This window comes from Aegilops tauschii, chromosome 4 (genome assembly GCF_002575655.3).
Source record: "Aegilops tauschii subsp. strangulata cultivar AL8/78 chromosome 4, Aet v6.0, whole genome shotgun sequence".
Classification (NCBI taxonomy): Eukaryota; Viridiplantae; Streptophyta; class Magnoliopsida; order Poales; family Poaceae; genus Aegilops; species Aegilops tauschii.
The window spans coordinates 352,985,681-353,012,408 of NC_053038.3; the positions used below are offsets into that span (position 1 = coordinate 352,985,681).

At 44.9% G+C, this 26,728-nt stretch overlaps 2 protein-coding genes across 5 annotated transcripts; one reads left to right on the top strand and one right to left on the bottom strand.

The window, feature by feature from the left end:
* Positions 1-12: 12 nt before the first annotated feature.
* Positions 13-4,166, top strand: LOC109785675 (serine/threonine-protein kinase PBL27). 2 transcript variants are annotated; one of them, XM_040387260.3, is made up of 6 exons: positions 13-235; positions 2,030-2,220; positions 2,516-2,702; positions 2,789-3,180; positions 3,219-3,293; positions 3,624-3,997. In XM_040387260.3, exons 1-6 carry the CDS (start codon positions 109-111, stop codon positions 3,873-3,875), a joined length of 1,224 nt encoding a protein of 407 aa, XP_040243194.1. In that variant the 5' UTR covers positions 13-108; the 3' UTR covers positions 3,876-3,997. The 2 variants fall into 2 exon arrangements, with proteins under 2 accessions (XP_040243194.1, XP_020199864.1); XM_020344275.4 differs by lacking the exon at positions 3,219-3,293 and having other exon boundaries at positions 18-235; positions 3,624-4,166.
* Positions 4,167-4,513: 347 nt separating this feature from the next.
* LOC109785673 (uncharacterized) lies at positions 4,514-18,739 on the bottom strand. Of its 3 annotated transcripts, none has more exons than XM_020344272.4 (18): positions 18,419-18,739; positions 17,655-17,724; positions 16,545-17,567; positions 16,279-16,458; positions 16,070-16,183; positions 15,426-15,484; positions 15,247-15,313; positions 15,113-15,164; positions 14,811-14,903; positions 14,470-14,553; positions 13,946-14,355; positions 12,364-12,425; positions 11,684-11,753; positions 6,205-6,285; positions 6,001-6,102; positions 5,750-5,880; positions 5,332-5,440; positions 4,514-5,106 (listed from the first exon to the last, which is right to left on the bottom strand). In XM_020344272.4, exons 1-18 carry the CDS (start codon positions 18,457-18,459, stop codon positions 5,071-5,073), a joined length of 2,784 nt encoding a protein of 927 aa, XP_020199861.1. In that variant the 5' UTR covers positions 18,460-18,739; the 3' UTR covers positions 4,514-5,070. The 3 variants fall into 3 exon arrangements, with proteins under 3 accessions (XP_020199861.1, XP_020199862.1, XP_020199860.1); XM_020344273.4 differs by having other exon boundaries at positions 17,894-18,555; XM_020344271.4 differs by lacking the exon at positions 18,419-18,739 and having other exon boundaries at positions 17,655-17,801.
* Between the last annotated feature and the right edge of the window lie 7,989 nt (positions 18,740-26,728).

A 26,728-nucleotide genomic window follows, 5' to 3' on the forward strand; every position in this document is an offset into this window, starting at 1 on the left:
TTTCTCCCCACATTCTTCCTGCGCTTGTCGTCCGTTCCAACCTCCGGCTCCCAAACCCTGCGCACTTCCCTCCCTCCCTCCCCACTGCATTCCGCGCCTCGGGACGCCATGGGGTGCTGCACCTCGTCGCAGAAGAAGGGCGCCGCGGCGGGGGACAGGAGGAAGGAGCCCGCCGAGAAGCCGTCCCAGATCGCGCCGGCCGCCTCGCCATCGCCCACGCCCTTGCCCTCAGCTGGTACGTGCGCGCGGCTTCTCCTTCTTCCTCCTCTTCCTTTGCGGTGCGGGAATTCTTCTCCTTCTTCTTCTTCCCCAACGCCGGTGCGCCGCCGGTTCTTGGCCGTGTGCGGCGGCCTGCTAGTTTGGCCCCGCCGCTCGAGGTAGTCTCTTGGTATCGTGCGGTTGATCGGATTCTCGGTTCGTTTCTGACGTCGGTGGTCTATGAGCGAGGGTTCTTGCGCGGCTGATCCCGTGGTTTCTTGGCGCTACTTCACTTGATGTTTGGTTCGTGAAATGTGTACGGAATAGTACCATGGCATGGGCGGCCGTGCCCGTCTTCGCTCCCACAATTTGCGATGCCGCAATGCTTTCTCGTGATTTTTGCGCAATCGTTCGAGTCGTTGCATTCTTGGGAATTAGGATTTCTTGCAAGTCCATTTCTTCGCGATTAAGTAATCGATTCCGCCAAGAAAGTGTGATTCTCGGCCCTGAAACCGCACAAGATTCACGCGTTCCTCTCTTTCTGCTTTGCATGTGCACATCTTTGGATATACTACCAAGAAATTGCCGCATCTTTGGATACTTCAATTCACTTTTTTACCAATCGGCTACTCCCTCTGTTTCAACTTTCAAGTTTGCAGGGCAATGGAGAGGTCTTGTTCGCTAATGTACCATGACATTTTTCTTATTCTTGTAGTAGTACATGTACATCGAATATAGTTAATTTTAATAAATCAGGATAATAATTAGGGGCATTCTACTAGTCATTTAGTATCTCATTGGTCTGTGTGCAGGACAAGATATACTGGCGCTATACAGTATATTTCCAACCATTGAGTAATTAATTTCGCCATGAACTTGTGGTCCTAGGGCTTCTTCTTCTTCTTCTTTCTATAGAACACACGTCAGAGCACAGTCTTGAGGTCTTCTTCTATATTTAGAAGAAGATAACCAAAGTGGCCCAAAACCTACACAACCACCGTGGCAGTGGCGGCGTGGCGCCGACCAAAACAGTGCAAATGTCCAAATAATCTTCTAGAACAGAAAGTGCTGTTCTGGGCCTTGAAACTGCACATTATCTTACCAGCTAGTGAGTAAATGTTCTTTGATTCTGGAAATTTTTATTTAGGAAGTAAATTAATGTTATTACCCGATCGCGATGCTATGTGTGATGTATACATAATACATGTTCCCGCTCAAATTTGAGTCCCTTTTCTTGCTATGGTTGGATTAGTGTGTTGGCAAAGCCCGGATTTCAGTGATATAGATGAAAACTTAAGTGAGACACCAAAATAAAATTTTGAATATGCGCAGTACGATATGCCAAATGAAACAGGTTACATGTTGTTTATAGCTGCCCCTGTTTATTGTGCTTATTAATGAGGTACAACTGTATACATCTATGTGTTCCTGGTGTATTACTAGGTGTACATGTCTGTCTAAATTTATTGATTTACTGTGTCCAATTACTGGGTTTTAAAAAAAAATTGGGAGTCTACCTATAGAATTACTATGTCCAATTACTGGGTAACCCCATGCATCTATACTTTACTCAAAAATAAATAATTAGATTACATGATTGCTTCAACATGGATATTGTTGAGTAAAGAATTGTGTTATTTCTGTCATTTTGACTTTTCTGTTTACAATAAACCTTTTTGTTCTTGCATACTAATTGGAATTGTTCGGTTCCTTTTTGCTGATTCATAATTTTCCACATAAACGGGTGTTGTTCTGGATAATGAAAGTGTTTAGGCTTTTTCATGTGATAGCTGACAACTACATTGGTGGTGCATCTATTTTGTTTCTGCAGAGATTTCTAGATTAGAGGCCAGTCAGGGGGCCGTGCGCACTAAGTTTATCTCAAGCCCTGGTCCGCATACCAATCGCCTATCATTCACCTACGAGGAGCTGAATGCGGCGACATTGGGCTTCCCACGAGATCACTTTCTGGGAGAGGGTGGGTTCGGAAAGGTTTATAAAGGTGTGCTGGACGGCAACGAGGTGAGTTCATGTGTTACGTTTTATGGGTAGTCAATAATTGGAATTGCAGTCATGTTCGATGATGTATTAAACACGGAAGATATTTTCTTGCTAAATTGTTAGTCACATGAACGACAATGTGATGGGAAGTTAAACCGATGTGAGTTCAAGAATGGATCATGGTAGCATTTTGTTTCGTATTTTTTAATGTGGTCGACGATCTATGCTATGGTTTACTGAGGTTGTTTTGTTATGAAAAGTGAGGCTTGTGAGGATATGGTGTACTATATGATCCGCTTGTATGTTGCTGCAACAGGTTGCTATAAAGATTCTCAACCCCAATGGATTGCAAGGGAACAGAGAGTTCTGCACAGAAGTTATGGTGTTGAGCAGGATGCATCACCCGAATCTTGTCAAGCTTGTTGGCTTCTGCGCTGATGATGATCAGAGGCTTTTAGTCTATGAATACATGCCTTTGGGTTCATTGGAAACTCATATTTTTGGTATGTTACTAAACTACCATATATTGTTTAAAGAATAATCAGAACCTTGTTTAACCGGAATTCGGTTTTGTTTTTTATCCTCCTAGATCTCCCCCCTGATAAGAAGCCTATTGACTGGAATACAAGGATAAAGATACTTGTTGGCGCAGCTCAAGGCCTGAAGCATTTGCATGTGAACTGTAACCCTCCTATCATAAACCGTGACGTGAAGTGTGCGAATATTTTGCTTGGTGAGGAATATCATCCAAAGCTGGCCGACTTTGGCTTGGCAAAGCTAGGTCCGACTGGCGACGATACTCATGTTTCAACTAGAGTGATGGGTACACCTGGGTATTGTGCACCGGAGTATCTTGAGAGCGGTCAGTTGACCATCAAGTCGGATGTTTACAGCTTTGGTGTTGTCATATTGGAGGTAATCACAGGAAGAAAGGCTTTAGATCAGAGTCGAATCAAAGCTGAGCGTAGTCTTGCTGAATGGGTAAGCATCACTTTCTGCATTTTCTTTTTCTTTTATAGAACTACTCCTTGCTTCTCCCCAATGCTATAATGTCTATACCAAGGACAACATTGTGTTTACCTGAGATATCTTTGGTGAGTTCTGATTTATATTTGCTTCTGAAAACTGGCAGAAGCATCATAAGTTTATCGGTAGTTTTTAATCATCTGATTAGCATAGATTTGTTATTTTCTTTTATTACATTTGGTCTTGCCATTGCTGAGATAAGATTCTTCTTGGCATTTCTCCATAATTCCTCATATGGAAGCCACAATAGGTTTGGCCTACACTAGACAGAAACATATATAGTTTTTGTTTGGCCCTTTAATGTACATCTTAAGAACCCTTTGTCTAAAAAGTAAAACGAGTTTCTCTTTCTGCGATGAAGATTAATTGTTGTGACTTTTGTTGGTGTATAATTTCAGGCCACCCCTTTGATCAACAGGAGGGATTTTGCAATGTTGGCAGATCCAGCGCTTGGCAATCAGTACAGCATGACATCATTGTACCAGGTCCTTTCCGTTGCTCGAATGTGCCTGAATAAAACAGCCAGCCAGAGACCTCAGATTACAGACGTAGCTGCCGCTCTCGCTCACATCTCAAAGTCTAGAAGAACGCGGCGACTAGCCCACCAGCAGTCAGCAGCTCAAGTTCACCAACCCGGGGAAGATATATAGGAGGAACTAGTAGTATATCATAGTCATGGGGACACCGGTGCAAAGCAATGTAGTGTTTCTGGCTTTGTTATGATGATCATGATGATGATACTGTGATCAAGAACATGCTCTACTCCCCATTCCGATATGGCCGAATTGCTGGAGGGGGGAAGTTTTGTTTGTAGAAACTAGATAGATAGAGTAGAGTAGGTGCAAATATCCCTGTGTCCCTTGCTGAGGGCCTGAGGCTTGTCATATGTGGTCTTGGAGACATAGCTTCATAGTAGTTGAGGATACTTGCATGACGCTTAATCTTCGCTTCCTTCTCTTGTTGACATGTTGCTGCTGTACGTGTGCTCTTCAACCTGTACCTAAAAGTGTTGGTTTTGTTGAGGTTGTGCCCCACAAATTTTGGTTCAATCTCTTCCTTTTTTTTCCCTTTCTAACACAAAAAATCTAGGTTGTCACTTGTGTTTTCATATTTCCATGCATATTTTTCACTATGTAGTGTTTACTCCTATTTTATCTGCCATTTTTCAGGTGATTATTATCCAACTGTTCCTGACTCTTGTGCCAGGCAGTTGCATGTCCTGCGACTGGATGCTATGGGCATGACAGGTCACAAAATGTAGACGAACACAAATATAGATGCCATATAGTTTACTAAATAATGAATGATCATTCCTGGCAATAATCAACAGATACTTTGTATTTTACACTAAGCAACATATGCCAATAATATGTTGCAAGCCAACGGTATCGAAAGAACAAATAAGACACTGGAACATCATTTCCTTTACAGTGCTTTTGCAAAACTCTTTCCACAAGAGGAACAAAACATGTTCTTCCCCAGTATAACCCTATGACATCCTCAAAAACTAACCTAACAACACAGGGGGTTTCGTGTGTATTTTTTCTTTCTCCTAACCGTAACACTAAATATTGACAATCTTAATGAAACTAATTGGAGAAGAAAATTTACATGGATGCCTTGCAAAGATTTGGACCTACCAACATAACTCCATCTGACCATTGAACCCAATATGATACAAAGTACAATTTCAGGAAAACTTCATGAGAAACATAAGTTGATTCTTCCTGCCGACAAAAATTAGCTGGTTTCGAAGGATTCTTCTAGCGATTTGGCAACCCAATCACTCATGGATATCAAGATCCTTGCTGGCACCGACGATTTTCTACCTGATTCCACAGGAGTTTAGCCTTCATTCGTTTCAGTGGGATTCGACTTTCCCTGATAAAAGTAATTCGAAAATTAATGAACCAACAGCACCTTAGTTTTTTATCATCTTTCTAGCTAGAAGAACCATTGGGATTGTCATGATTTCAAAATGCTATGTGAATATATTGCTCTAACTTTTTCTTCTCCTTTTCTCCAAGGATTGCATAGAGAGGTTGGTCCTTCTGTATAGATACACAAACTATTATATCCTAGGGCACTGCACATTTTACGACGTACCTTGCTCTTCTCTAGCCATCCAAGCCCCCTAGAAAGTAAGCCCACTTTCTTGTTAGGTGTATCTTGATTTGGTTCTTGATTTATCTTCCCAAGGTCTGCATGCGGTGACCTACAAAAGAATCCAGTAAAATGAAATGTTACCATTTGAACATAGACTTGCAATATTAAAAATCAGTGAGAAATATATATAACAACTAGCAGTAACCACAGTATCTGCTGACAGAGAACGCGACAATGGGAAAACAAAAGAAATCAACTAAAGCACAAGCTATTAAGATACGTACAATGAGCTGAAAAGCAAATTAGTCTTGCTCGTTGCCCAGTGTAAAGTTCACAACTGTATTTTGAAAAGAGCACAGCAATAGTACTAGGTAATACTAGGAGGGTGGAAGATTTCAGCTAAGTAACCAAAACATACTTTGGGGCGAACGTTTGGATGGCTTTAACCTGCCCAGCCTGGTACTGCTTTGTAGCTTCCAACATAGTTTCTGCCATCACAGCTCTCTTCTCCATTTGTGAAAGCGCTATCAAGACTGCTTCATACTTCTCCTGCATATACAAGGTATGAAACCTCATGCATCTCACCTTCCCCAACAGTATAAGTTGTACAAGTAGAAGGAAAAACAGCACTTCCAGAAAACAGCTTTAAAAAGCGGCTCCAAGATTAACCTGGATCAAATGAGCAGCGTATTTTTGTTCAGCAGCATCTCGCTCAGCAGCTATGCGTGCATCTTCTGTCACTTTCTGCTCCTGCTCCATTCTTAACAAAATCTGCATGGGCAAGTAAGTGTACTTTTTAAGCAAGAAGACAGAACAAAATACTTCAAAGTTGAGAGTGTTATGCAATCTAAAGCCAAGGCACTAAGACAGCACCTCAAGCATTGCCTTTTCTTGTTCTTGCTTATCTTCGAAAGTTTCTCGGAATTCAGATACCTCTGCCTCCAATTTCTCAACCTGAGAATCTTCTCTAAGTCAAGAACATATAGATCTAAATTTAAGAAAGAAGGGAAAAGGGACCAAAGGACTTAAAGTACATCATTACTGTGATAATCTTAAAGTGACTCTTTATTTAGAAACAAATACAGACATAAAGTACAAGGCGCGTGCTCTCTGATTTTGCTGACCATGTGGCGACTCAGGAAATTGCAAAATGACTGCGTCTTTGACTCTGCTAATCCTAATGTTGCCATGCTGGTTGAGGAAATCATCGTCGAAGCCAAGCTATAGATGCTCACTGGAGGGAAAGAGCTGCGTCGGCTGCCACTGCACACACGGCGGCCTGACGTTTGATCCTAATCATTTAGGGCAGCTGTACAGTTCTTTCCCTTTTTGGTGTGTTTTTGCCTTGTTTTGTTGTAGCTTTAGCCCTTAGCCTTTCAGTTTATTGCTCTTCACATTTTTCGCTGTTTTGGCTGTAAGACCCACGCCATCTCAGTGCCTCTTCTAATACGGAAGACATGAATTTTGATGCATGTTTAGGAAAAAAATCCAAACATAAATATGCAAGGGATCCTTTTGTTAGAGTTATATTTATGGTGGCCTTTGGCCTTTTGCATTCTGGCCTTTGGCCTCCCTTGTACATGTATATATGATGGCTTTTGCCCTTTGATAATACTAAGTTGCATATTTTCTATCATGGTATTAGAGCTTTAGGTTCTTTTTTCGCACGCTGCAACTCGTGCTCGATCCAATCACGCCGTGGCGATCATCCTTTTCCGGCTGCGCTGCTCCAAACCTTCTCCTGCTTCTGCTTGGCCATTGCCTCTTGCGCGTGCAGTTTTCTCTGCTGCCGCTGCTCTACTCTCTTCCCCGTCCGTGCGAGATTGATCTCGAACTGGAAAACGGAGCAGCTGCTATCGGAGGTCACCATCTTCGTCCCCGCCCGGATTCCATCTCTGCTGCCGGTTGCTCGCCGTTTCTCTGCTGCCGGCGGCGGGTTCCACCCCAAGTCGCTGTTCCTAGTCGATTTTCTGCCGCCCGTTGCAGCTCAGATTGGGACGCGCTCCCGATTCGGCCACACTCGATCGGGACGCCCGCCGCCGACCTGATTCCCGTCGCCGTTCGCCGGTTCCCGTCGCCGGCCGCCTTCAGATCGGGCGCTCATCTGGCCGTCGCCTGCTGCCAATCGGACCTGATTCCCGCCGCCGGCCGCCTCCAGATCGGGCACTCATCAGGCCGCCGCCTGCTGCCCATTGGGCGCTTTCCGCCCGCTTGCTCCATCGAGGCGCTCGGCTGGGCGGCTGCGATCGGGCTGGTTCGGCCCGCTGGCTTCCTGCCTCGTGCCTGTGCGCTACCTTTCGGCTGCTTTTGGCTGATTTCGCTGGTCGTTTTTCAGTGTAAAAAAAAAGAAAAAAAAAGAGTAAAAAAAAATCTGATATGATGTCTCCTTCGGGCCTGCATCTCCATCACTGCCCGCAGTTTTTCGACGGTGTTCCCTATATTGATCCTGTCTTGCACAGGCGTCGTCGTTCAGTGCTTGGTGTTCGTCGCTGCGACGTTGTCCCCTACGGCATAGCATCTTCAGCAGGCTGTGCTGGTCACTATTCATCGATTCTTCTCGCGGCTTCTGCCCGTGGTGATGGTGCCTGCTCTACACCAACTGCTCTCGTGGCTTCCGTGCGCGGCAATGACCGCTTCACGTCGTCTCCCTCGATGGCTGCCACATGTGGCTCTACATCGACTCGCCACTCTCGGTCGCCTCCATACACGGCTTTCACGGGTGGTAGCGACTGCTCATCGTCGGCAGGTGTTTCTACCTCAACTTCTTCCGCCGTGGCCTTGTCTGCGCGTGAGATTGCGCAGCTGCAATGCCTTCTTGCCGCTTGGGAATCTTCTGCAGGATCCGTGACCGACTCTTCTGGCAATGAGAAACCACCTTCTACCCATTCAAGTACATCCCCATGGATTCTTGATACTGGAGCGTCTTTTCATATGACTTATGATTCTTCCACTTTGACCTCTATTCGACCAGTCGAGTCTCCTGTTCGTGTTCTTACGGCTGATGGCACTCCCCTTCTTGTAGCTAGTCGAGGCACTCTTAGCACTTCTTCATTTCATGTTCCCTCTGTAGCTCATGTTCCTCGACTTACCATGCAGCTCATATCTGGTGGTCAGATTGTAGACTCTAGTTGTAGGGTCATTCTCGACTTTGATCCGTGTTCTGTTCAGGATCGTCGCACAGGCGCTCTGCTTGGTGCTGGCCCTCGACGCTCTGATGGTCGTTGGGAGCTTGACTGCCTTCGTCTTCCCTCCGCTGCCACCGTCGCCAGTGTCATAACCCCTGTTGCTGCATCTACCAGCTCTTTTCAACAATGGCATCATCGTCTTGGCCATTTATGTGGTTCTCGTCTCTCGTCTTTGGTTCATAGCGGTGTTCTGGGGTCTGTCTTCGGTAACGTTTCATTGGATTGTCTAGGTTGTAGGCTTGGCAAGCAAATTCAGCTACCCTATCCTCACAGTGAGTCGGTGTCCGAGCGCCCTTTTGATCTCATTCACTCTGATGTCTGGGGTCCGGCTCCCTTCGCTTCGAAAGGGGGTCATCGGTACTATATTTTCTTTATAGACGATTTTTCTCGGTACACTTGGATCTATTTCATGTCTTCTCGTAGTGAGGTCTTATCTATATACATAAAATTTGCTGCCATGGTTCATACCCAGTTCTCCACTCCTATTCGTGCTTTTCGCGCAGATTCAGCTGGTGAGTATATCTCCCATGCGCTGCGAGGATTCCTTGCTGAGCAGGGTACTCTTGCCCAGTTCTCTTGTCCTGGTGCTCATGCTCAAAATGGTGGGGCTGAGCGCAAGCATAGTCACCTTCTTGAGACGACGCGTGCGATGATGATCGCTGTCTCTCTTCCGCCTCACTTCTGGGCTGAGGCTGTTACCACTTCCACTTATCTCATCAATATTCAGCCATCTGCTGCTCTACAGGGTGGTATTCCTCTTGAGCGTCTTTCTGGTCGTTCTCCTGATTATTCGGCGCTTTGCTTATTTGGTTGTGTTTGCTATGTTTTGCTTGCCCCTCGCGAACGCACCAAACTGACCGCTCAGTCTGTTGAGTGTGTTTTTCTCGGATACAGTGATGAGCATAAGGGCTATCGGTGTTGGGATCCCGTCGTCGGATGCGTATTTCCCGGGATGTCACCTTTGATGAGTCTCGTCCCTACTACCCGCGACCATCCTCCTCGGTCTTTTCCACGGAGGAAATCTCTTTTCTTACATTTCCGGATACACCCCCCTTTGTGCCCAGTATTCCTACTCCTCGTCCCGATGTTGCAGATCCGACGCCGTCCTCTCCTATGGTTTCTTCTCCTCCCTCATCGCATGACTCTCCACCTTCATCACCGATACCTTCCTCTTCTCCACCTTCATCACCGATACCTTCATCATCGATACATTCCCCGTCTCCACCTCCATTGATTCCACCTCTCCCCTCCTTTCCTTTCCATTATACTCGTCGTCGACGTGTTGTGGATGAGTCTACTGATGTGCCCTCTACTTCTGATGTGTCGTCTTCCTCCTCTCAGCCGACTTATGGTCTTCGTTCTCGGCCTTGTCCGCCCCCTGATCGATATTCTCCTTCTCACTATGGTCTTTCGACCGTTGTTGAGCCGACTTCTTATCGAGATGCTATTGTTCATCCTGAATGGCAGTTTGCCATGGCAGAGGAGATTGCTGCCCTTGAGCGCACCGGCACGTGGGATCTGGTTTCTCTTCCTCCCCGTGTTCGTCCCATCACTTGTAGTGGGTCTATAAGATTAAGACGCGCTCTGATGGTTCTCTTGAGCGTTATAAAGCTCGTCTTGTGGCTCGTGGCTCTCAGCAGGAGCATGGTCGTGATTATGATGAGACCTTTGCTCTTGTGGCCCATATGACCACTGTTCGCACACTTCTCGCTATGGCCTCTGTTCGCCACTGGTCCGTTTCTCAGCTTGATGTTAAGAATGCCTTTCTTAATGGTGAGTTGCGTGAGGAAGTTTATATGCAGCCACCACCTGGGTATTCAGTTCATGATGGAATGGTTTGCCGTCTTCGTTGCTCTCTCTATGGCCTTAAGCAAGCCCCCCGCGCTTGGTTTGAGCGTTTTGCCTCGATGGTCACTGCTGCTGGTTTTTCACCTAGTGCTCATGATCCAGCGCTGTTTGTCCACCTTTCTGCTCGTGGTCGCACTCTTCTTCTTCTATATGTTGATGACATGATCATCACCGGCGATGATCTTGAGTACATTGCCTTTGTCAAGGCCCGTCTAAGTGAGCAGTTTTCTATGTCCGATCTTGGTCCACTTCGTTACTTTCTTGGGATTGAGATTTCCTCCACCTCTGATGGCTTTTTTATTTCCCAAGGAAAGTATATCCAGGATCTTCTTGCTCGTGCGGCTCTTAGTGATGAACGCACAGTCGAGACTCCTATGGAGCTTAATGTTCACCTTCGTGCTTCTGGTGGTGAGCCCTTGTCTGATCCGACTCGTTATCGTCATCTTGTTGGGAGTCTTGTCTATCTCGCTGTCACTCGTCCGGATATCTCATATCCTGTCCATATCTTGAGTCAGTTTGTTTCTTCTCCCACTTCGGTTCACTATAGTCACCTTCTTCGTGTTCTACGATATCTTCGTGGCACGATCTCTCGCCGTCTTTTCTTTCCTCGTTCCAGCTCGTTACAGCTCCAGGCCTATTCGGATGCTACCTGAGCTAGTGATCCTTCGGATCGTCGTTCACTTTCTGCTTACTGTGTCTTTCTTGGTGGTTCTCTCATTGCCTGGAAGACGAAGAAACAGACAGCAGTTTCCCATTCGAGTGCAGAGGCTGAATTGCGAGCTATGGCTCTTCTCACGGCAGAGGTGACTTGGTTACGCTGGTTACTCGAGGATTTTGGTGTTACTTTTACTACACCAACTACACTCTTGTCAGATAGTACAGGTGCTATCAGTATTGCGCGGGACCCAGTGAAGCATGAGCTCACCAAGCATATTGGTGTTGATGCTTTCTTTGTGCGCGCTGGTGTGCAGGACCATGTTATTGCTCTTCAGTATGTGCCTTCCGAGTTACAGCTAGCGGACTTCTTCACGAAGGCCCAGACTAGAGCGCAACATGGATTTTATCTCTCCAAACTCAGTGTTGTGGATCCACCATGAGTTTGAGGGGGGGTGTTAGAGTTATATTTATGGTGGCCTTTGGCCTTTTGCATTCTGGCCTTTGGCCTCCCTTGTACATGTATATATGATGGCTTTTGCCCTTTGATAATACTAAGTTGCATATTTTCTATCACCTTTTAACCCAAAAAAGGACGGGGAGTTTGTACTGCCATAAATTTGTGCTGTCCTATGGAAAGAAGTTAGTCTAGATAACATCATTACCATAGCACTCAGCGTACGTCTATTGTCCTGCGTGACCATCTCCATTAAAGCAGTTTCTAACTCCTCGGCCCTGTGATTATCAAGAAATATAAGCCAAGCTTTATGGACATGTGTTGACAGGCCAAGTAAGCAAAATGTTACAGTGCAAAATTAAGCCATATGGCCCAACTTACAATGACAAACAAGATGAGAATATACATGAATTTAAAGATTAATACCAATTCCAGATGCAGATTTAGATAAGACTTTTATAGTGAAACCGATGAACAGGTTTCAAGAAATTTGGTCACACAAAGTAAATATCTTCTGACTTATCATGAAGACGTGAAGGAGATAGGGAGCACAGTGTCCCTTTGAATAATACCTTTTCCCCTGAATACTGTAGCTAAACTCAGATGTATGAACAGAGCCAGTAGACAACTTTGTTATTCAAACCAAAAAGTTTTTGTTTTGTTTGCTATTTTAAATATATGTTGAATACCAAAAGGTACTTTTGTTTTAACTATCACTCAGAACGTTGAAGGACATGCATTTTTCCTTATATTTAACTGAAGAACTTATACCAGCATCGTAGCATAACAGGAAAATGAAATTTATACCGATGCTGCCTTAAAGTGAGCACATATTACAAGTCTTAAGGGAACAAATGAAATCAGAACCAGAACAGAAGTAACATGAACCTGAGTTCAGCTGATCTTTTCTCCTCAAGCAGTTTGCACAGCTCAACCTTTAGCCATTTTACCTGTGTGAAAGCAATGCAACGTGTTCAAAATTCCAGATTGGCAAAAGAAATCAGCTTACTAAGCTCAGCGAAAACTAAATTATACAGAAAAAGAACCATCAAGCGTGACCAAAAATCAGTTTGGTTTCATGCCTGGGAGGTCGACCATGGAAGCCACTTTCTTGGTACGACAACTTATGGAGAGATACAGGGAGCAAAAGATAGACTTGCATATGGTGTCCATTGACCTGGAGAAGGTTTACGATAAGATACCACAGAATGTCATGTGGTGGGCCTTGGACAAACACAAAGTCCCAACAAAGTACATTACCCTCAGCAAGGACATGTATGATAATGTTGTGACAAATGTTCGAACAAGTGATGGCGACACTGATTACTTCCCGATTAAAATATGACCGCACCAAGGGTCAGCTTTGAGCCCTTATCTTTTTGCTTTGGTGATGGATGAGGTCACAAGGGATATAAGGAGATATTGCTCTTTGCAGATGATGTGGTGCTAGTCGATGATAGTCGGACGGGGGCTAACAGGAAGCTAGAGCTATGGAGACAAACCTTGAAATCAAAGGGTTTTAGGCTTAATAGAACTAAAGCTGAGTACATGAGGTGCGGTTTCAGTACTACTAAGCATGAGGAGGAGGTTAGCCTTGATGGGCAGGTGGTACCTCAGAAGGATACCTTTCGATATTTGGGGTCAATGCTGCAGAAGGATGGTGATATCGATGAAGATGTGAGCCATCGAATCAAAACCGGATGGATGAAGTGGTGCGAAGCTTTTGGCGTTCAATGTGACAAGAGAGTGCTACAAAAGCTAAAAGGCAGGTTCTATAGGCCGGCGATTCGACCCGCAATGTTGTATGACAGAGTGTTAGCCAACTAAAAGACGATATGTTCAACAGTTAGGTGTAACGGAGATGCGCATGTTGAGATGGATGTGTGTCCACACAAGAAAGGATCGGGTCTGGAATGATGATATACGGGATAGAGTTGGGGTAGCACCGATTGAAGAGCAACTTGTCCAACATCGTCTGAGATTGTTTGGGCATATTCAGCGCAGACTCCAGAAGCTCCAGTGCATAGCGGACGGCTAAAGCGTGCTGATAATGTCAAGAGAGGTCGGGGCAGACCAAACTTGACATGGGAGGAGTCCGTAAAGAGAGATCTGAAGGACTGTAATATCACCAAAGAACTAGCCATGGACAGGGGTGCGTGGAAGTTAGCTATCCACGTGCCAGAACCATAAGTTGGTTTCTAGATCTTATGGGTTTCAGCTCTAACCTACCTACCCCAACTTGTTTGGGACTAAAGGCTTTGTTGTTGTTGTTGTTGTTGTTGTAAAAAGAACCATTAAACTATACAAAAAGATCATCACAGAGAACTGTTACGAATAACCAAGTTTTAACCATCAAAGTAACAAATAAACTTGGATGCATATTTTACACGCATCTTTGTTACATTCTTTTAGGGAAACAACCATCTCATACAGGAAAAAATGGAAATCAGTAGAAGAGGATCTTTTTTACCTGATCTTGAAGATCAATGCCCTCATCCAACTCATTTTCTAATGCTGAACCAGTAAGGTAGCTCCCCAGGGTTGTTGACCCAGAGTCCCCATTCACTTGCAAACCATCTGCCCCTTCCTTGGAATCAACTTGTGGACACACAGATGAGGGGTCATGTTTAAAGCTATATAATTTAGTTGCTAACCCCTTCTTATCTTTCCAGGATTTACGGTCTTTTGATCTTTCCTCCATAGCCGCTATAATCTCAGGCCTGTGCTTTTCTCTTAGCTCTCGCAATCCCATTTCTTTGACTGACTGAAAACCCATACAAGCTGTCAATACAAGTTGGCTGCTGTCAAAGGTAGAGCCAGCAAGAGACTGCAGTAACGTAATTGCATCTCCAGCATCCTTTGTGGTCACCAAGGCAGGCCCTAAAAGTTAACATAAAAGATATAGTGTTGGGCAGACATCAAAGTTTAGTCAAATGAACAAAAAATAGGACATAGTAACATTTTCAGATTAATCCAAAAACGGATAACTAGTACCATATAAGTCCAGCAAAGCAAGGGTTGTCCGGAACAACATTGTACGATTTCCTTCAAAGAGGATCACATCCCAAACACGAAGAACTAAAAGACAGGAAAAGTTCCAATCAGGTATAGTTAAATCATTAATCTGTTCGAACATATATACAAATATAAGGATTATGTAACACATAAAAAACTAGTGTGGGTTTTTTCAATATCCTAACAAATTTTCCTGAGATGCTAAGTATTTAAGGGGCTCTAAATAATCAAATATTACAGCAGCAATCTAGAGAAAAATGTTTGTAATTGTATATTGTCATATCTTCATGAAAGCACAAAGATATTGTATAAAACCTGACCACTTTCCCATGGAAGCATGTTGATGAAAATTGAAAGAAACCATGGTCCAGTCACCCATGTCACCTGAACTCCCAAGATATCCGTATGTTTGGCTGAAAGAGAGTTGCGACCGATGTCAGTGCAAAGTGATAACCACCATCAAACGCTCTCAAGGAAATAAATCATTGTGCCTTCAGACAAATCTAAGCTATGTCAGCTCCTGATTTCAACTGAATGTGAGTCATATCCACATGCGTCATTTTTTAGTAATACTGTGAATGTAAAAATACATAGGTATCAGTAATATCACTGGAATACAGACCCAATTTTGGGAACCTTTCTCGTACAACGTCCTCAAGAACAAGTTGGTCAACCTGTGAATGAAGCGGCAACATTATACAACTGTTCGTGGCATAAAAAACATGGATGAATAAATTGTCAAAAAATCAGAAGTACCTGTGATTCAATCATTTCCTCAGTGTAGTAACCCTCAAAGTACTCGTCAATGACCCCCACCAGAGCCCTAAAATACAAAAAAGGCAAAGAAATTGTAGAACTGGAGATAGCTTACGATCTTGAACCATAAAATTATCATTCATCAGATGTAGCTTTCAAGAGAAAAGGCACAGTCCTACCAGAATGCATTCTCTTCAGGCATGAACAATAAAAATAGCCCGGCAAAAAAGTTCATGGCCTACAAGAAAAAACAAAGATGTAAGATAAAATACTACCATCATTATGTCAACTTAAAAGTACAAAGCAGATTTTAGGAGGGTCTGTCTAGGACATATCTAGATGTACATAGTTATGTCACATCTAAGCTGATGTACACTCTGTCTGTGGTCTATTTTTTCTTTTTAGTTTTTTTTCTGTTTCTTGTTGTTGCATTATATATTTGTGGGAGCTTAGATGTGACATCCTTAAATAACATCTAGATGTGAATTAGACAAACTGATTTTAGGAAAATAGGCTCATACAAACCCCTTCGCAGGTCAGCACACTATGCAAAAATAATAATCATAACACTAATTTAGGCACATGTAGAAAAATCATGACAAAGTAATGATTTGCATACTGTACAAATAAAGCAAGAGATAACAAGAAGTTATATAACAAAGCAATGTTCATATCTTTTGTTTCCTTGCACTACACACATGATATTATTTTTCTACACTACCATGATTGTTTTTTAGATTTTTTAAGATGTCTAGGCGTACAAACTCATGGATGGTTACAAAAAATAAGGTCAAAATCCAAAAATCTTCAATGAGCAAATTACCTGGCAGTATCCGACAGATGGATTATGCCTTGCGTATGCTGTTAATAACCGCCTCAAGGCATTTCTCCCGTCCTCATCTAATGCAGGGTGTCCTGGAAATGTTCGAGGCAAATCCTGTAATGATAACAGAAAAAATCAAGTGTTTAGAAACACTAGAACTTGTTAACAAAGGGCACACTTCCACTTAGTTTGAACTGTTAGTGAACAACCTTCTCTATCTGTCCTTTCCACTTCTCAGGCTTGGGATCCTTTTTTGGTGAACTTTTCTGTTCATTCACCACTTGGTCCTTAAGGTCCTTTTCATCCAATACATCTGTCCTTTCATCTAGCAATTTGTTGTAATACCCAGTGATTTTCCGAGCACCAACACCCACAAATGCTTGCCACATCTGCAAGAAAATAAACCAAATGTAATTGTAAAGGTATATCTCATAGCCGACAGATAAGCAAGGCGCAATTCTGGTTGCAGTTGCACCTCTCCTCTAAGAGCGATTGGCACACCTCCACGAACCAAGCTCTCCAGTTCCTCCCTCCAAGGAAAATAAGACCCTCCATTGTCTCCCTCCAATGTAACACTCGTTGAATCACCAGGTGCCCCGTCCTGTGACCGATCCACCTTCTCTGCATCATATGACTCCTCTGCTGAATTCCCTTCATGAGTTTCTTCTACTGCCCTGTCTTCTTCAATTGACGCAAGCTGTGTCGCAACCTCTCCAGATATGGCATTTGCAGTATCATTTCTTTTCACGACCCGAGAGCTCATCATTTTCTCAATGATGCTGAGTGATGCCCTCACCCGCCGCCAGGACTCGACTTTTATGGGCTCCAATTCATCCAACAACCCCTTATCGAAGGGGGTCTCCTCAAACCTTTTGAAGTTGTCATTATTCACTTCTCCCAGTTCCTTCGACCCACCATTTTGATCTTTAAATCCTTCCGAGCCCCCATTTATAACTTTTATTTCTTCAGAGCCCTCATTTATTTCCTTGAATTCTTCCGAGGCTTTGTTCGGTGTTACATAGTCTGCACTGGTCTCCTCTTTCAGTTTTTCTGAGTTGCCAGCGACATCGTCAAAATCCTCTGGCTTGCCTTTTGCTTCTATGGATTCATCATTGTCATCAACTTGATCTACGCATTCTATTTTGATGTTCCTCTCTTCTGCTTCACCTTCTTCTTCGTCATCTTCATCGCAATCTGCTCCCCTGCTACTGCTGTCCTCTTTTGGTTTTTCCAAGTTGCTAGTGACACCCTTAATATCGTCTGGCTCGCCGTTTACATCTCCGAGTTCCTCATTGCCGTCAGCTTCCTTCAAATATTCCAAATTTGTGTCGGTATCTGTGTTTTCGGCTTCATGGTGCTCTTCTTTGACGCTCTTTTCTGCACTTTCAGCATCCCCCGCAGCAGCGGCATGAATGCTGGGTGTGCTGGGCAAATCCGCAGAATCAGCCAATCTGTCCAAGAAGTCCTTCCATCGATGTGTTCTCTCATCTTCCTCTTCCTAGCGACCAACCCACGGAAAGATGAGAAGTTCTCATCAGTAAATAAACAGAGAAAGGAAGAGAACATTTGCAGTCTGACAAATTACCTTGTAAATCTTGGCATACTCGCGGAAACGCTGCAGATGCTGCGGCCGCACCGCGAATCCATAAACGTCCCTGCGCCAAACCTCAACAACATCAGCCACAATGCCCAGAGACGACAACTCCGGCCACCGCATTTCCCCCAACACCAATCCTGACCCGGACCAAATCTAGAAAAGACGACGAGGAGAGAAACCAAGGAGGCGAAGAAATGGAAATGAGGGCTAGCATTTATGGGCTTTACCGGTACTCGGCGTCCATGGGGATCAGTGCGCATTAAAGAAGAAGCGACAGGACGACCTGGGCAGCGCACGCCATGGATTGACCAAAGCCATAAACCCTAGGCCGGCCGCGCCCCGAGATCCGCGCACATGGGAAGAAATGCGAGGAAAAAATCAAATTGAGGTGAGGGGGTCGTGGGCGGGGTGGGGGGCGAAGAATCACGAACGGCGAAGGGATCGCGGTGAGATGGGAGGGGAGCCGCGCGCGAGCCCACCCGTTAATTGCACCCCCTCCGCGCCCCCCGATGCCCGGACGCGAGGCAGAGAGAGAGAGGGGAATAGAAGAAGATGGATTCAGCGCAGATCGTGGGAATGGAAGGGGAAAAAAACTCGTTTTGCGTGGAGGCGGGAGCTCCGGAGCACGTGGCGCGCGGCACGACGATGTCGGCGGAGCGGGCGGGCGGGCGGGCGCCATCGGTTCCCTCTGGTTGGTGGACGGTGCATGGCTCCGTTGCTTGGTTGATTTGCTGCTGGCGGCACTGACTCACCTCTTGTGGTCGAAATCGAAGTCGAAGGGCGTGGCGCCCATGGTGGCGGCGGCGGCGCGCGCCGTGGCCGGTCGTCGGGGCGCAGCGGTTCGTCGTCGTGGTCTCTCAGTTTGACTCGTAGGCAGCTCCCGCGCCGCGAGGGAGGACGAGGAGGGGATCAGGATGATTAAATCCGGCTGGGTTTGACCCGGATTTTGAAAGATTTCGTGAATGAGGAAAGGAGAGGCTTTTTCTGTAGTCCAACACAAGCTTCTCCGCTGATCAATCGCGCCATCATTCAGGTTCAGGGTGCGTGGTTCATTGGTTGGTGTAGTACACTGGACTGTGTATGTATCTTTGATTGAAATTAAATTAAAAGCGGAGGATCGCGTAGTGCGCACTTAATTATGTGATGGTGTCGCGTGCTCCCCTCGTGCCATGGCAGGCCAAGTTTGACCTCGTCGGTTTGCCGGTTTGGTGAAGAGAGGACCGGACGTGGTCCCAGGCAGCAAGCAGCGAGGGGAATCAGATCATCTTACAACTGTGTTGCCTAATTTGCGCCTATACGTCCGGACGCATCCACGGAGAGCATACCCTATTTGTCTCAGTTCATGATCATATTCTTGTTTGTCTGTCCTCAAATTCATATAAAAACATGCAAATTATGTAAATTATTATATAAGAACATATAAAGATATCAATTTGACATAGATAGAGAATTAAAAGTTTAGTACAATCCGATCCAAAAGGGACGCCGGAGTGCATCACTTAACTAACGCTAGATTAAAATTTAACTAACAGAGAGAGCTGCCGGAGTTCACTGCTTTCTCGTCGGGGCGCTTCCCCTTGGGGTCTCGGGAGCGATGGTTGTCCTCGAGGGTGGGTGGAGCATCGTCGTCGGTCGTGCTGCTGTCTGAGGAGGAGGAGGAGGAGGAGGAGATGATCCCCGGCATGCGACGAGCGACGTCTCCCTCGCAGGCCGTGGGGCTCTCTCCACCGCCGCCGCCCTCTGCCTCGCAAACCCCGCTCTGACTCCTTAAGCCCGATGCGGAGCGCCACCACCAGCGGGCATCTGCCTCCGGCGAGGTGTACGAGCGGCGGTTGGCGTCGCGGAGGGCCACGACATCGTCGCTGGCGGGCGGTAGTGCCTCCGGCGTGAATTTGCAGGGCCCGCAACCAGAAGCGGTCTGTGTCGCCCTCTGCCTTACGAGGCGATACGCGCGGCCCTCGGACTCCGACTGCCTTGCGGGCACTAGCACCTAGTGCCGCTCGAGAGGAGCTGCTGCTGGCGGTTTCGGGTGCCATTGGTCGCCTGACCGGGGAAGGCACGAAAGGTGTCGTGCGGCCGTGGCGTGGAGCTACACCTGCCCATCCGGGCTGCCGACGACACCATCGAGGAGGAACTCCCATCTTTGTCCGCCCGCAAGCGGCGTAGGGCAATGTAGAATGCTAGCTCTTCGTTGTCCGGCCAGGACAAGCCAAGTTGTCCACGGCGAGCGCCCCTAGTCGATCTCATCAGAATCGATGTCGAATCCGTTCCCGACCATGGCGTAGGGGATGTGATAGGGCGGGAAGAGGAGGGGAAGGAGACGACAATGGAGCGGATAGGTCGAGAGAGTGAGCTTTGACTAGGGTTCGGTCGTCTAGCTGGGGTATATGTGGGGACACAAAGGAGGGGGGGGGGGGGGAGGGCAGCGTGGGCAATAATGGGTCGGTCTGACTTGGCGATGGTGTCCGGACGCGTCTAGACCTCCCATATGCGCTTCATATGAGTTGGGTATGTGACCACCGGACAGCCCAAACATTTGATCTGCGCTTGTTTAAGAAGGCCAGTTGGGGCAGACCGTCCGGATGTTTAGAACGGATATGGGCATCCGGTTCAATTTAGAGGAACGTTGCAATTAGGCACCATGAGTAGGTACTCGAATTCGAATTCACGGCAACCTAGCAGGTAGAAATAGGATAAGATTGCCAGCCCGTGATGCACCAGCTAACACAAACCTCTCTGCAACAGCAACTGATAGATTATGATGCGTAGCTTTAAGGTTGGGACGAGGAGGACGTAGCAGCAGCAGCGGCAGCTCCGAGCGCGCCACATGGAGGATCCGGTTGGTCGATCTGTTCGTTAAGCTGGACACAGGGGGCGTGTAGAACGCGGGGGATCCATCCTGTTGTCGGCCTGCAGCGGCTGAATTCTTCTTCTGCCTCTACGAATCGGCCCAGCGAGTGCACAGCCCGCGGCCCCTATTTGACGCTTTCGGCGCTAGTTTTAGTTGTTTTTGCCAATCCACCCGACCATGGGTTCGGCCCATTTAATTTCTCCTTCTTCTTCTCTTCATCACTTCACTGTGAGAGCGAGGGAATCCTCGCTGAAGGGGAGGGCGCATTGGCCGGCCCAGGTGCGCGAGAAGCCACAGCCTCATTTTTTTTACGTTTTCTGTGTTCTTATTTATTTATTTATTTATTAACTTTTGTTGTATAAAATATTCTATATACTCTCTCTGTTCCTAAATATAAGTATTTTTAGAGATTTTAATATGGACTACATATGGATGTATATAGACGTAGTTTAGAGTATAAATTTACTCATTTTGCTTTGTATCTAGTCCATATTACAATCTCTAAAAGGACTTATATTTAGGAGCAAAGGGAGTATTAAATAACACTCTACAATAAACATTTTAAATATGTTGGACAAGCATTTGAAAAATGTTAAATGTATATAGAGAAAATGTTTATCATGCATACAAAAAATGTACAAAAGAATATACACCGTGAAATGTGCATATAAAAATATTGACCATGTATTTAAAATATCTTAATCCATGCATTTAAAAAATGTTGAACAAGTGTTTGAAAAATGTTAAACTTGTATTTGAAAAATGTTAAAATGTGTATATAAATAATGTTGACATTGTATTCAAAGAATGTTAAACTTGTATTTTAAAAATGTTAAATGTGCATAGGAAAATATTGACCATTTATTAAAAAAATGTTAAACTTGTTTTTGAAAAATGTTAAATGTGTATAAAAAATGTTAAACTTGTATTTGAAAAATGATGGATGTGCATAAAAAAATGTTGACCATGTATTAAAAAAATATTGAACTTGTATTTTTTTGCATGGTAATACGTGTCTCATTTATATCATAAGGATCATAGTACAAGTCACGTACACATCAACCTGATAAAACTGAAAAGACAACATAACACTAGCCTTTGTACAAAGGAACATCAGCCAAGAGGAAAAAATACAATCAAGACCGACGGATCCTCCGAACTTGACACCAACTCGTGTCACTTGCCTCTGGTGCCACCACAGCAACCACCAAAGAAAAAAAATGACGGATCACTTCCTCACCCGAGCCTGACGCAGCTCCATCATTGATATGCAGCTTTGCAGACCTCCAAGGTGGTTCACCAAAAGTGAAATCATTACCAATGAACGAATCAGACCGAGGCAACACCACGAACACGCCATCGATCTCCAGATCTGGCACCCCCGCACGACTAAGACGTCGGAGGACGTAACCATACCTCTCATCCATGAACCATGAACCCAGCACACGGTCCACCGTCTTCCTGATGTCATCGATGCATACCACACTCATGTTAAACTTATATTTGAAAAATGTTAAATGTGTACAGAAAGAATGTTGACCATCTCCGCCCCATTGTCGGTAACAACCTTGTTAATATTAGAGTTCTTTCTGGTGCTGTAGTGGTATTGGTTCGCCATGGTTGTCATTGTATTCGAATTCCTGGAGTTAGGTACTTGTTACCTACTCCTATGCCTAACTGTTTCTCCATACAAGATGAAATTTTGCATTACGTGTCACAGGAAGGAGATGTAGCTTTTGAGTAAGAGGCCCCTGAACTGGAACAAGTTGATGAAGCATAACTCGCCATCGACGAAGAAGAGGAGCAGCCCCAAGATGAGTAGCCACAAGAAGAAGCCTACACCTCCTACATGGACATTTATAGTCAACCTCGCCGAGTCCCTTCGAAGCACGTCCAAGTACATGAACACCAACTTCTCCAACTAGAGCCAAGGATGGACTCCTCACCAGCCGCCGCCAAAATGATATCTTGCAAAAGCCTAAGCTTGGGGAGGTCACTACCACGTCTACATCAAGATGTGGCAGTATTATTTTTAATAAGCTGTAATGAGGTTGTACTCCAGCTCACCAAGCTTCAAACACTCGTGTTGGTTTGTTACAACACTTTCTTTTGTTTGCTTTCGTTTTTCATTTTTATTTTTCACTGTTTGTGATTTTTGTTTACAAAGTTAGCTTTCAAAAACCCAAAAAAATAGAATAAGTTTTGCTTTGCTCTTTTCTTTTGCCTTTGGATTTCGTTTGCATTCTTGTTTATAGTTCAGAGGAACTGATCTACGTCAGACAACAAGGAATGCAATCTTAAGGAAGAGAAGTGTGTACATTTATAATCGTGAAGGTATGTCATACGACTCATGTCTTTGTTGAAAATATGACCTAGAGGCAATAATAAATTGTTTATTATCATATTTCCTTATTCATGATAAATGTTTATTATTGATGCTAGAACTCTATTGACAGGAAACTTAAATACATGTGTGGATATATAAACAACACCGTGTCCCTAGTGAGCCTCTACTAGACTAGCTCGTTGATCAAAGATGGTTAAGGTTTCCTAACCATAGATATGAGTTGTCATTTGATAATGGGATCACATCATTAGGAGAATGATGTAATGGACAGACCCAACCGTAAGCTTAGTATCAGATCGTATCACTTAGTTTATTTGCTACAACTTTTTTCACGGCAAGTGTCTGTTCCTTAGACCATGAGATCATGCCACTCTCGGATATTGGAGGAATACTATGTGTGCTATCAAATGTCACTTTGTAAATGGGTGATCATAAAGATACTCTACATGTATCTCCGAAAGTATTTGTTGTGTTGCATGGATCGAGACAGAAATTTGTCACTGTTGGGGATCGTTGCAGAAATTAAAAAAAATTCTACGCATCACCAAGATCAATCTATGGAGAGACTAGCAACGAGAGAGAGGGGAGAGCATCTTCATACCCTTGAAGATCGCGACGCGGAAGCATTACAAGAACGCGGATGAAGGAGTCGTACTCGTAGCGATTCAGATCGCAGTTGATTCCGATCTAAGGGCCGAACAACGAAGCCTCTGCGTTCAACACACGTACAGCCCGGGGACGTCTCCTCCTTCTTGATCCAGCAAGGGGAGAGGAGAAGTTGAGGGAGAGCTCCGGCAGCACGACGGCGTGGTGGTGGAGCTTGCAGTTCTCCGGCAGGGCTTCGCCAAGCACTACTACTACGGAGGAGGTGTTGGGGAGGGAGAGGGCTGCGCCAGCGGAAGGGCTGCGGCTCCCATGCACCTCCCCACTATATATAGGGGTGGAGGGGGCTGGTTTCTTGCCCTCCAAGTCCATTGGGGCATTGGCAAAGGTGGGGGAAAGAAATCCCATCATTTCCCTTCCCCGCCGATTGTTATCCCCCTTTTTTAGGGATCTTGATCTTATCCCTTCGGGATATGATCTTATTCCTTCTAAGGGGGGATCTTGGTGCGCCTTGACCAGGGGTGTGGGGCCTTGCCCCCACTACCCACGTTCATGTGGGTCCCCCCATGCAGGTGGGCCCCACTCCAAAACCTTCTAGAACCTTCCTGGTACAATACCGAAAAATCCCGAACATTTTCCGGTGGCCAAAATAGGACTTCCCATATATAAATCTTTACCTCCGGACCATTCCGGAACTCCTCGTGACGTCCGGGATCTCATCCAGGACTCCGAACAACATTCTGTAACTGCACACTAATTCCCATAATAACTCTAGCGTCACCGAACCTTAAGTGTGTAGACCCTACGGGTTCGGGAATCATGCAGACATGACCGAGACAGCTCTCTGGCCAATAACCAATAGCGGGATCTGGATACCCATGTTGGCTCCCACATGTTCCACGATGATCTCATCGGATGAACCACGATATCGGGGATTCAATCAATCATGTATACAATTCCCTTTGTCAATCGGTATGTTACTTGCCCGAGATTCGATCGTCAGTATCCCAATACCTCGTTCAATCTCGTTACCGGCAATTCACTTTAATCGTTTCGTAATGCATGATTCCGCGACTAACTACTTAGTCACATTGAGCTCATTATGATGATGCATTACCGAGTGGGCCCAGAGATACCTCTCCGTCATACGGAGTGACAAATCCCAGTCTCGATTCGTGCCAACTCAACAGACACTTTCGGAGATATCTGTAGTGCACCTTTATAGCCACCCAGTTACGTTATGACGTTTGGCACACCCAAAGCATTCCTACGGTATCCGGGAGTTGCACAATCTCATGGTCTAAGGAAATGATACTTGACATTAGAAAAGCTTTAGCAGACGAACTACACGATCTTGTGCTATGCTTAGGATTGGGTCTTTTCCATCACATTATTCTCCTAATGATGTGATCCCGTTATCAACGACATCCAATGTCCATGGTCAGGAAACCGTAACCATCTATTGATCAATGAGCTAGTCAACTAGAGGCTCACTAGGGACATGTTGTGGTCTATGTATTCACACATGTATTACGATTTCTGGATAACACAATTATAGCATGAACAATACACAATTATCATGAATAAGGAAATATAATAATAACCATTTTATTATTGCCTCTAGGGCATATTTCCAACAGTCTCCCACTTGCACTAGAGTCAATAATCTAGTTCACATCACTATGTGATTGTAATGAATCCAACACCCATGGGGTTTGATCATATCTCGCTTGTGAGAGAGGTTATTAGTCAACGGGTCTGAACCTTTCAGATCCGTGTGTGCTTTACAAATCTCTATGTCATCTTGTAGATGCAGCTACCATGCGCTACTTGGAGCTATTCCAAATAACTGCTCTACTATACGAATCCGGTTTACTACTCAGAGTCATCCGGATTAGTGTCAAAGTTTGCATCGACGTAACCCTTTACGACGAACTCTTTTACCACCTCCATAATCGAGAAAATTCCTTAGTCCACTAGTTACTAAGGATAAGTTTGACCGCTGTCATGTGATCCATTCTGGATCACTCTTGTACCCCTTGATTGACTCATGGCAAGGCACACTTCGGGTGCGGTACACAGCATAGCATACTGTAGAGCCTACGTCTAAAGCATAGGGGACGACCTTCGTCCTTTCTCTCTCTTCTGTCGTGGTCAGATCTTGAGTCTTACTCAATGCTCACACCTTATAACACAGCCAAGAACTCCTTCTTTGCTGATCTATTTGAACTCCTTCAAAATCTTGTCATGGTATGTATTCATTTGAAAGTACTATTAAGCGTTTTTGATCTATCCTTATAGATCTTGATGCTCAATGTTCAAGTAGCTTAATCCAGGTTTTCCATTGAAAAACACTTTTCAAATAACCCTATATGCTTTCCAGAAATTCTACATCATTTTGATCAACAATATGTCAACAACATATACTCATCAGAAATTATATAGTGCTCCCACTCACTTCTTTGGAAATACAAGTTTCTCATAAACTTTGTATAAACCCAAAATCTTTGATCATCTCATCGTAGCGTATATTCCAACTCCGAGATGCTTACTCCAGTCCTTAGAAGGATTGCTGGAGCTTTGCATACTTGTTAGCATCTTTTAGGACTGACAAAAACCTTCTGGTTGTATCACATACAACTTTTCCTCAAGAAAATTGTCGAGGAAACAATGTTTTGACATCCTATCTGCAAGATTTCATAAATAATGCAGTAACTGCTAATACAATTCCAACAGACTCTTCGCATCGCTACGAGTGAGAAAGTCTCACCATAGTCAACTCCTTGAACTTGTCGGAAAACATCTTAACGACAAGTCAAGCTTTCTTAATGGTGATACTTACCATCATTGTCCGTCTTCCTTTTAAAGTCCATCTGTACCCAATAGCCTTACGACCATCAAGTAGTTCTTCCAAAGTCTATACTTTGTTTTTACATATGGATCCTATCGGATTTTATGGCCTCGAGCCATTTGTCAGAATCCGGGCCCACCATCGCTTCTCCATAGCTCGTAGGTTCATTGTCGTCTAGCAACATGACCTCCAAGACAGGATTACGTACCACTCTGAAATAGTTCACATCCTTGTCGACCTACGAGGTTTGGTAGTGACTTGATCCGAAGTTTCATGATCACTATCATCAGCTTCCACTTCAACTGGTGTAGGCGCTACAGGAACAACTTCCCGTGCCCTGCTACAGTGACGGTTCAATAACCTCATCAAGTCTCTACCATCCTCCCACCAATTCTTTCGAGAGAAACTTT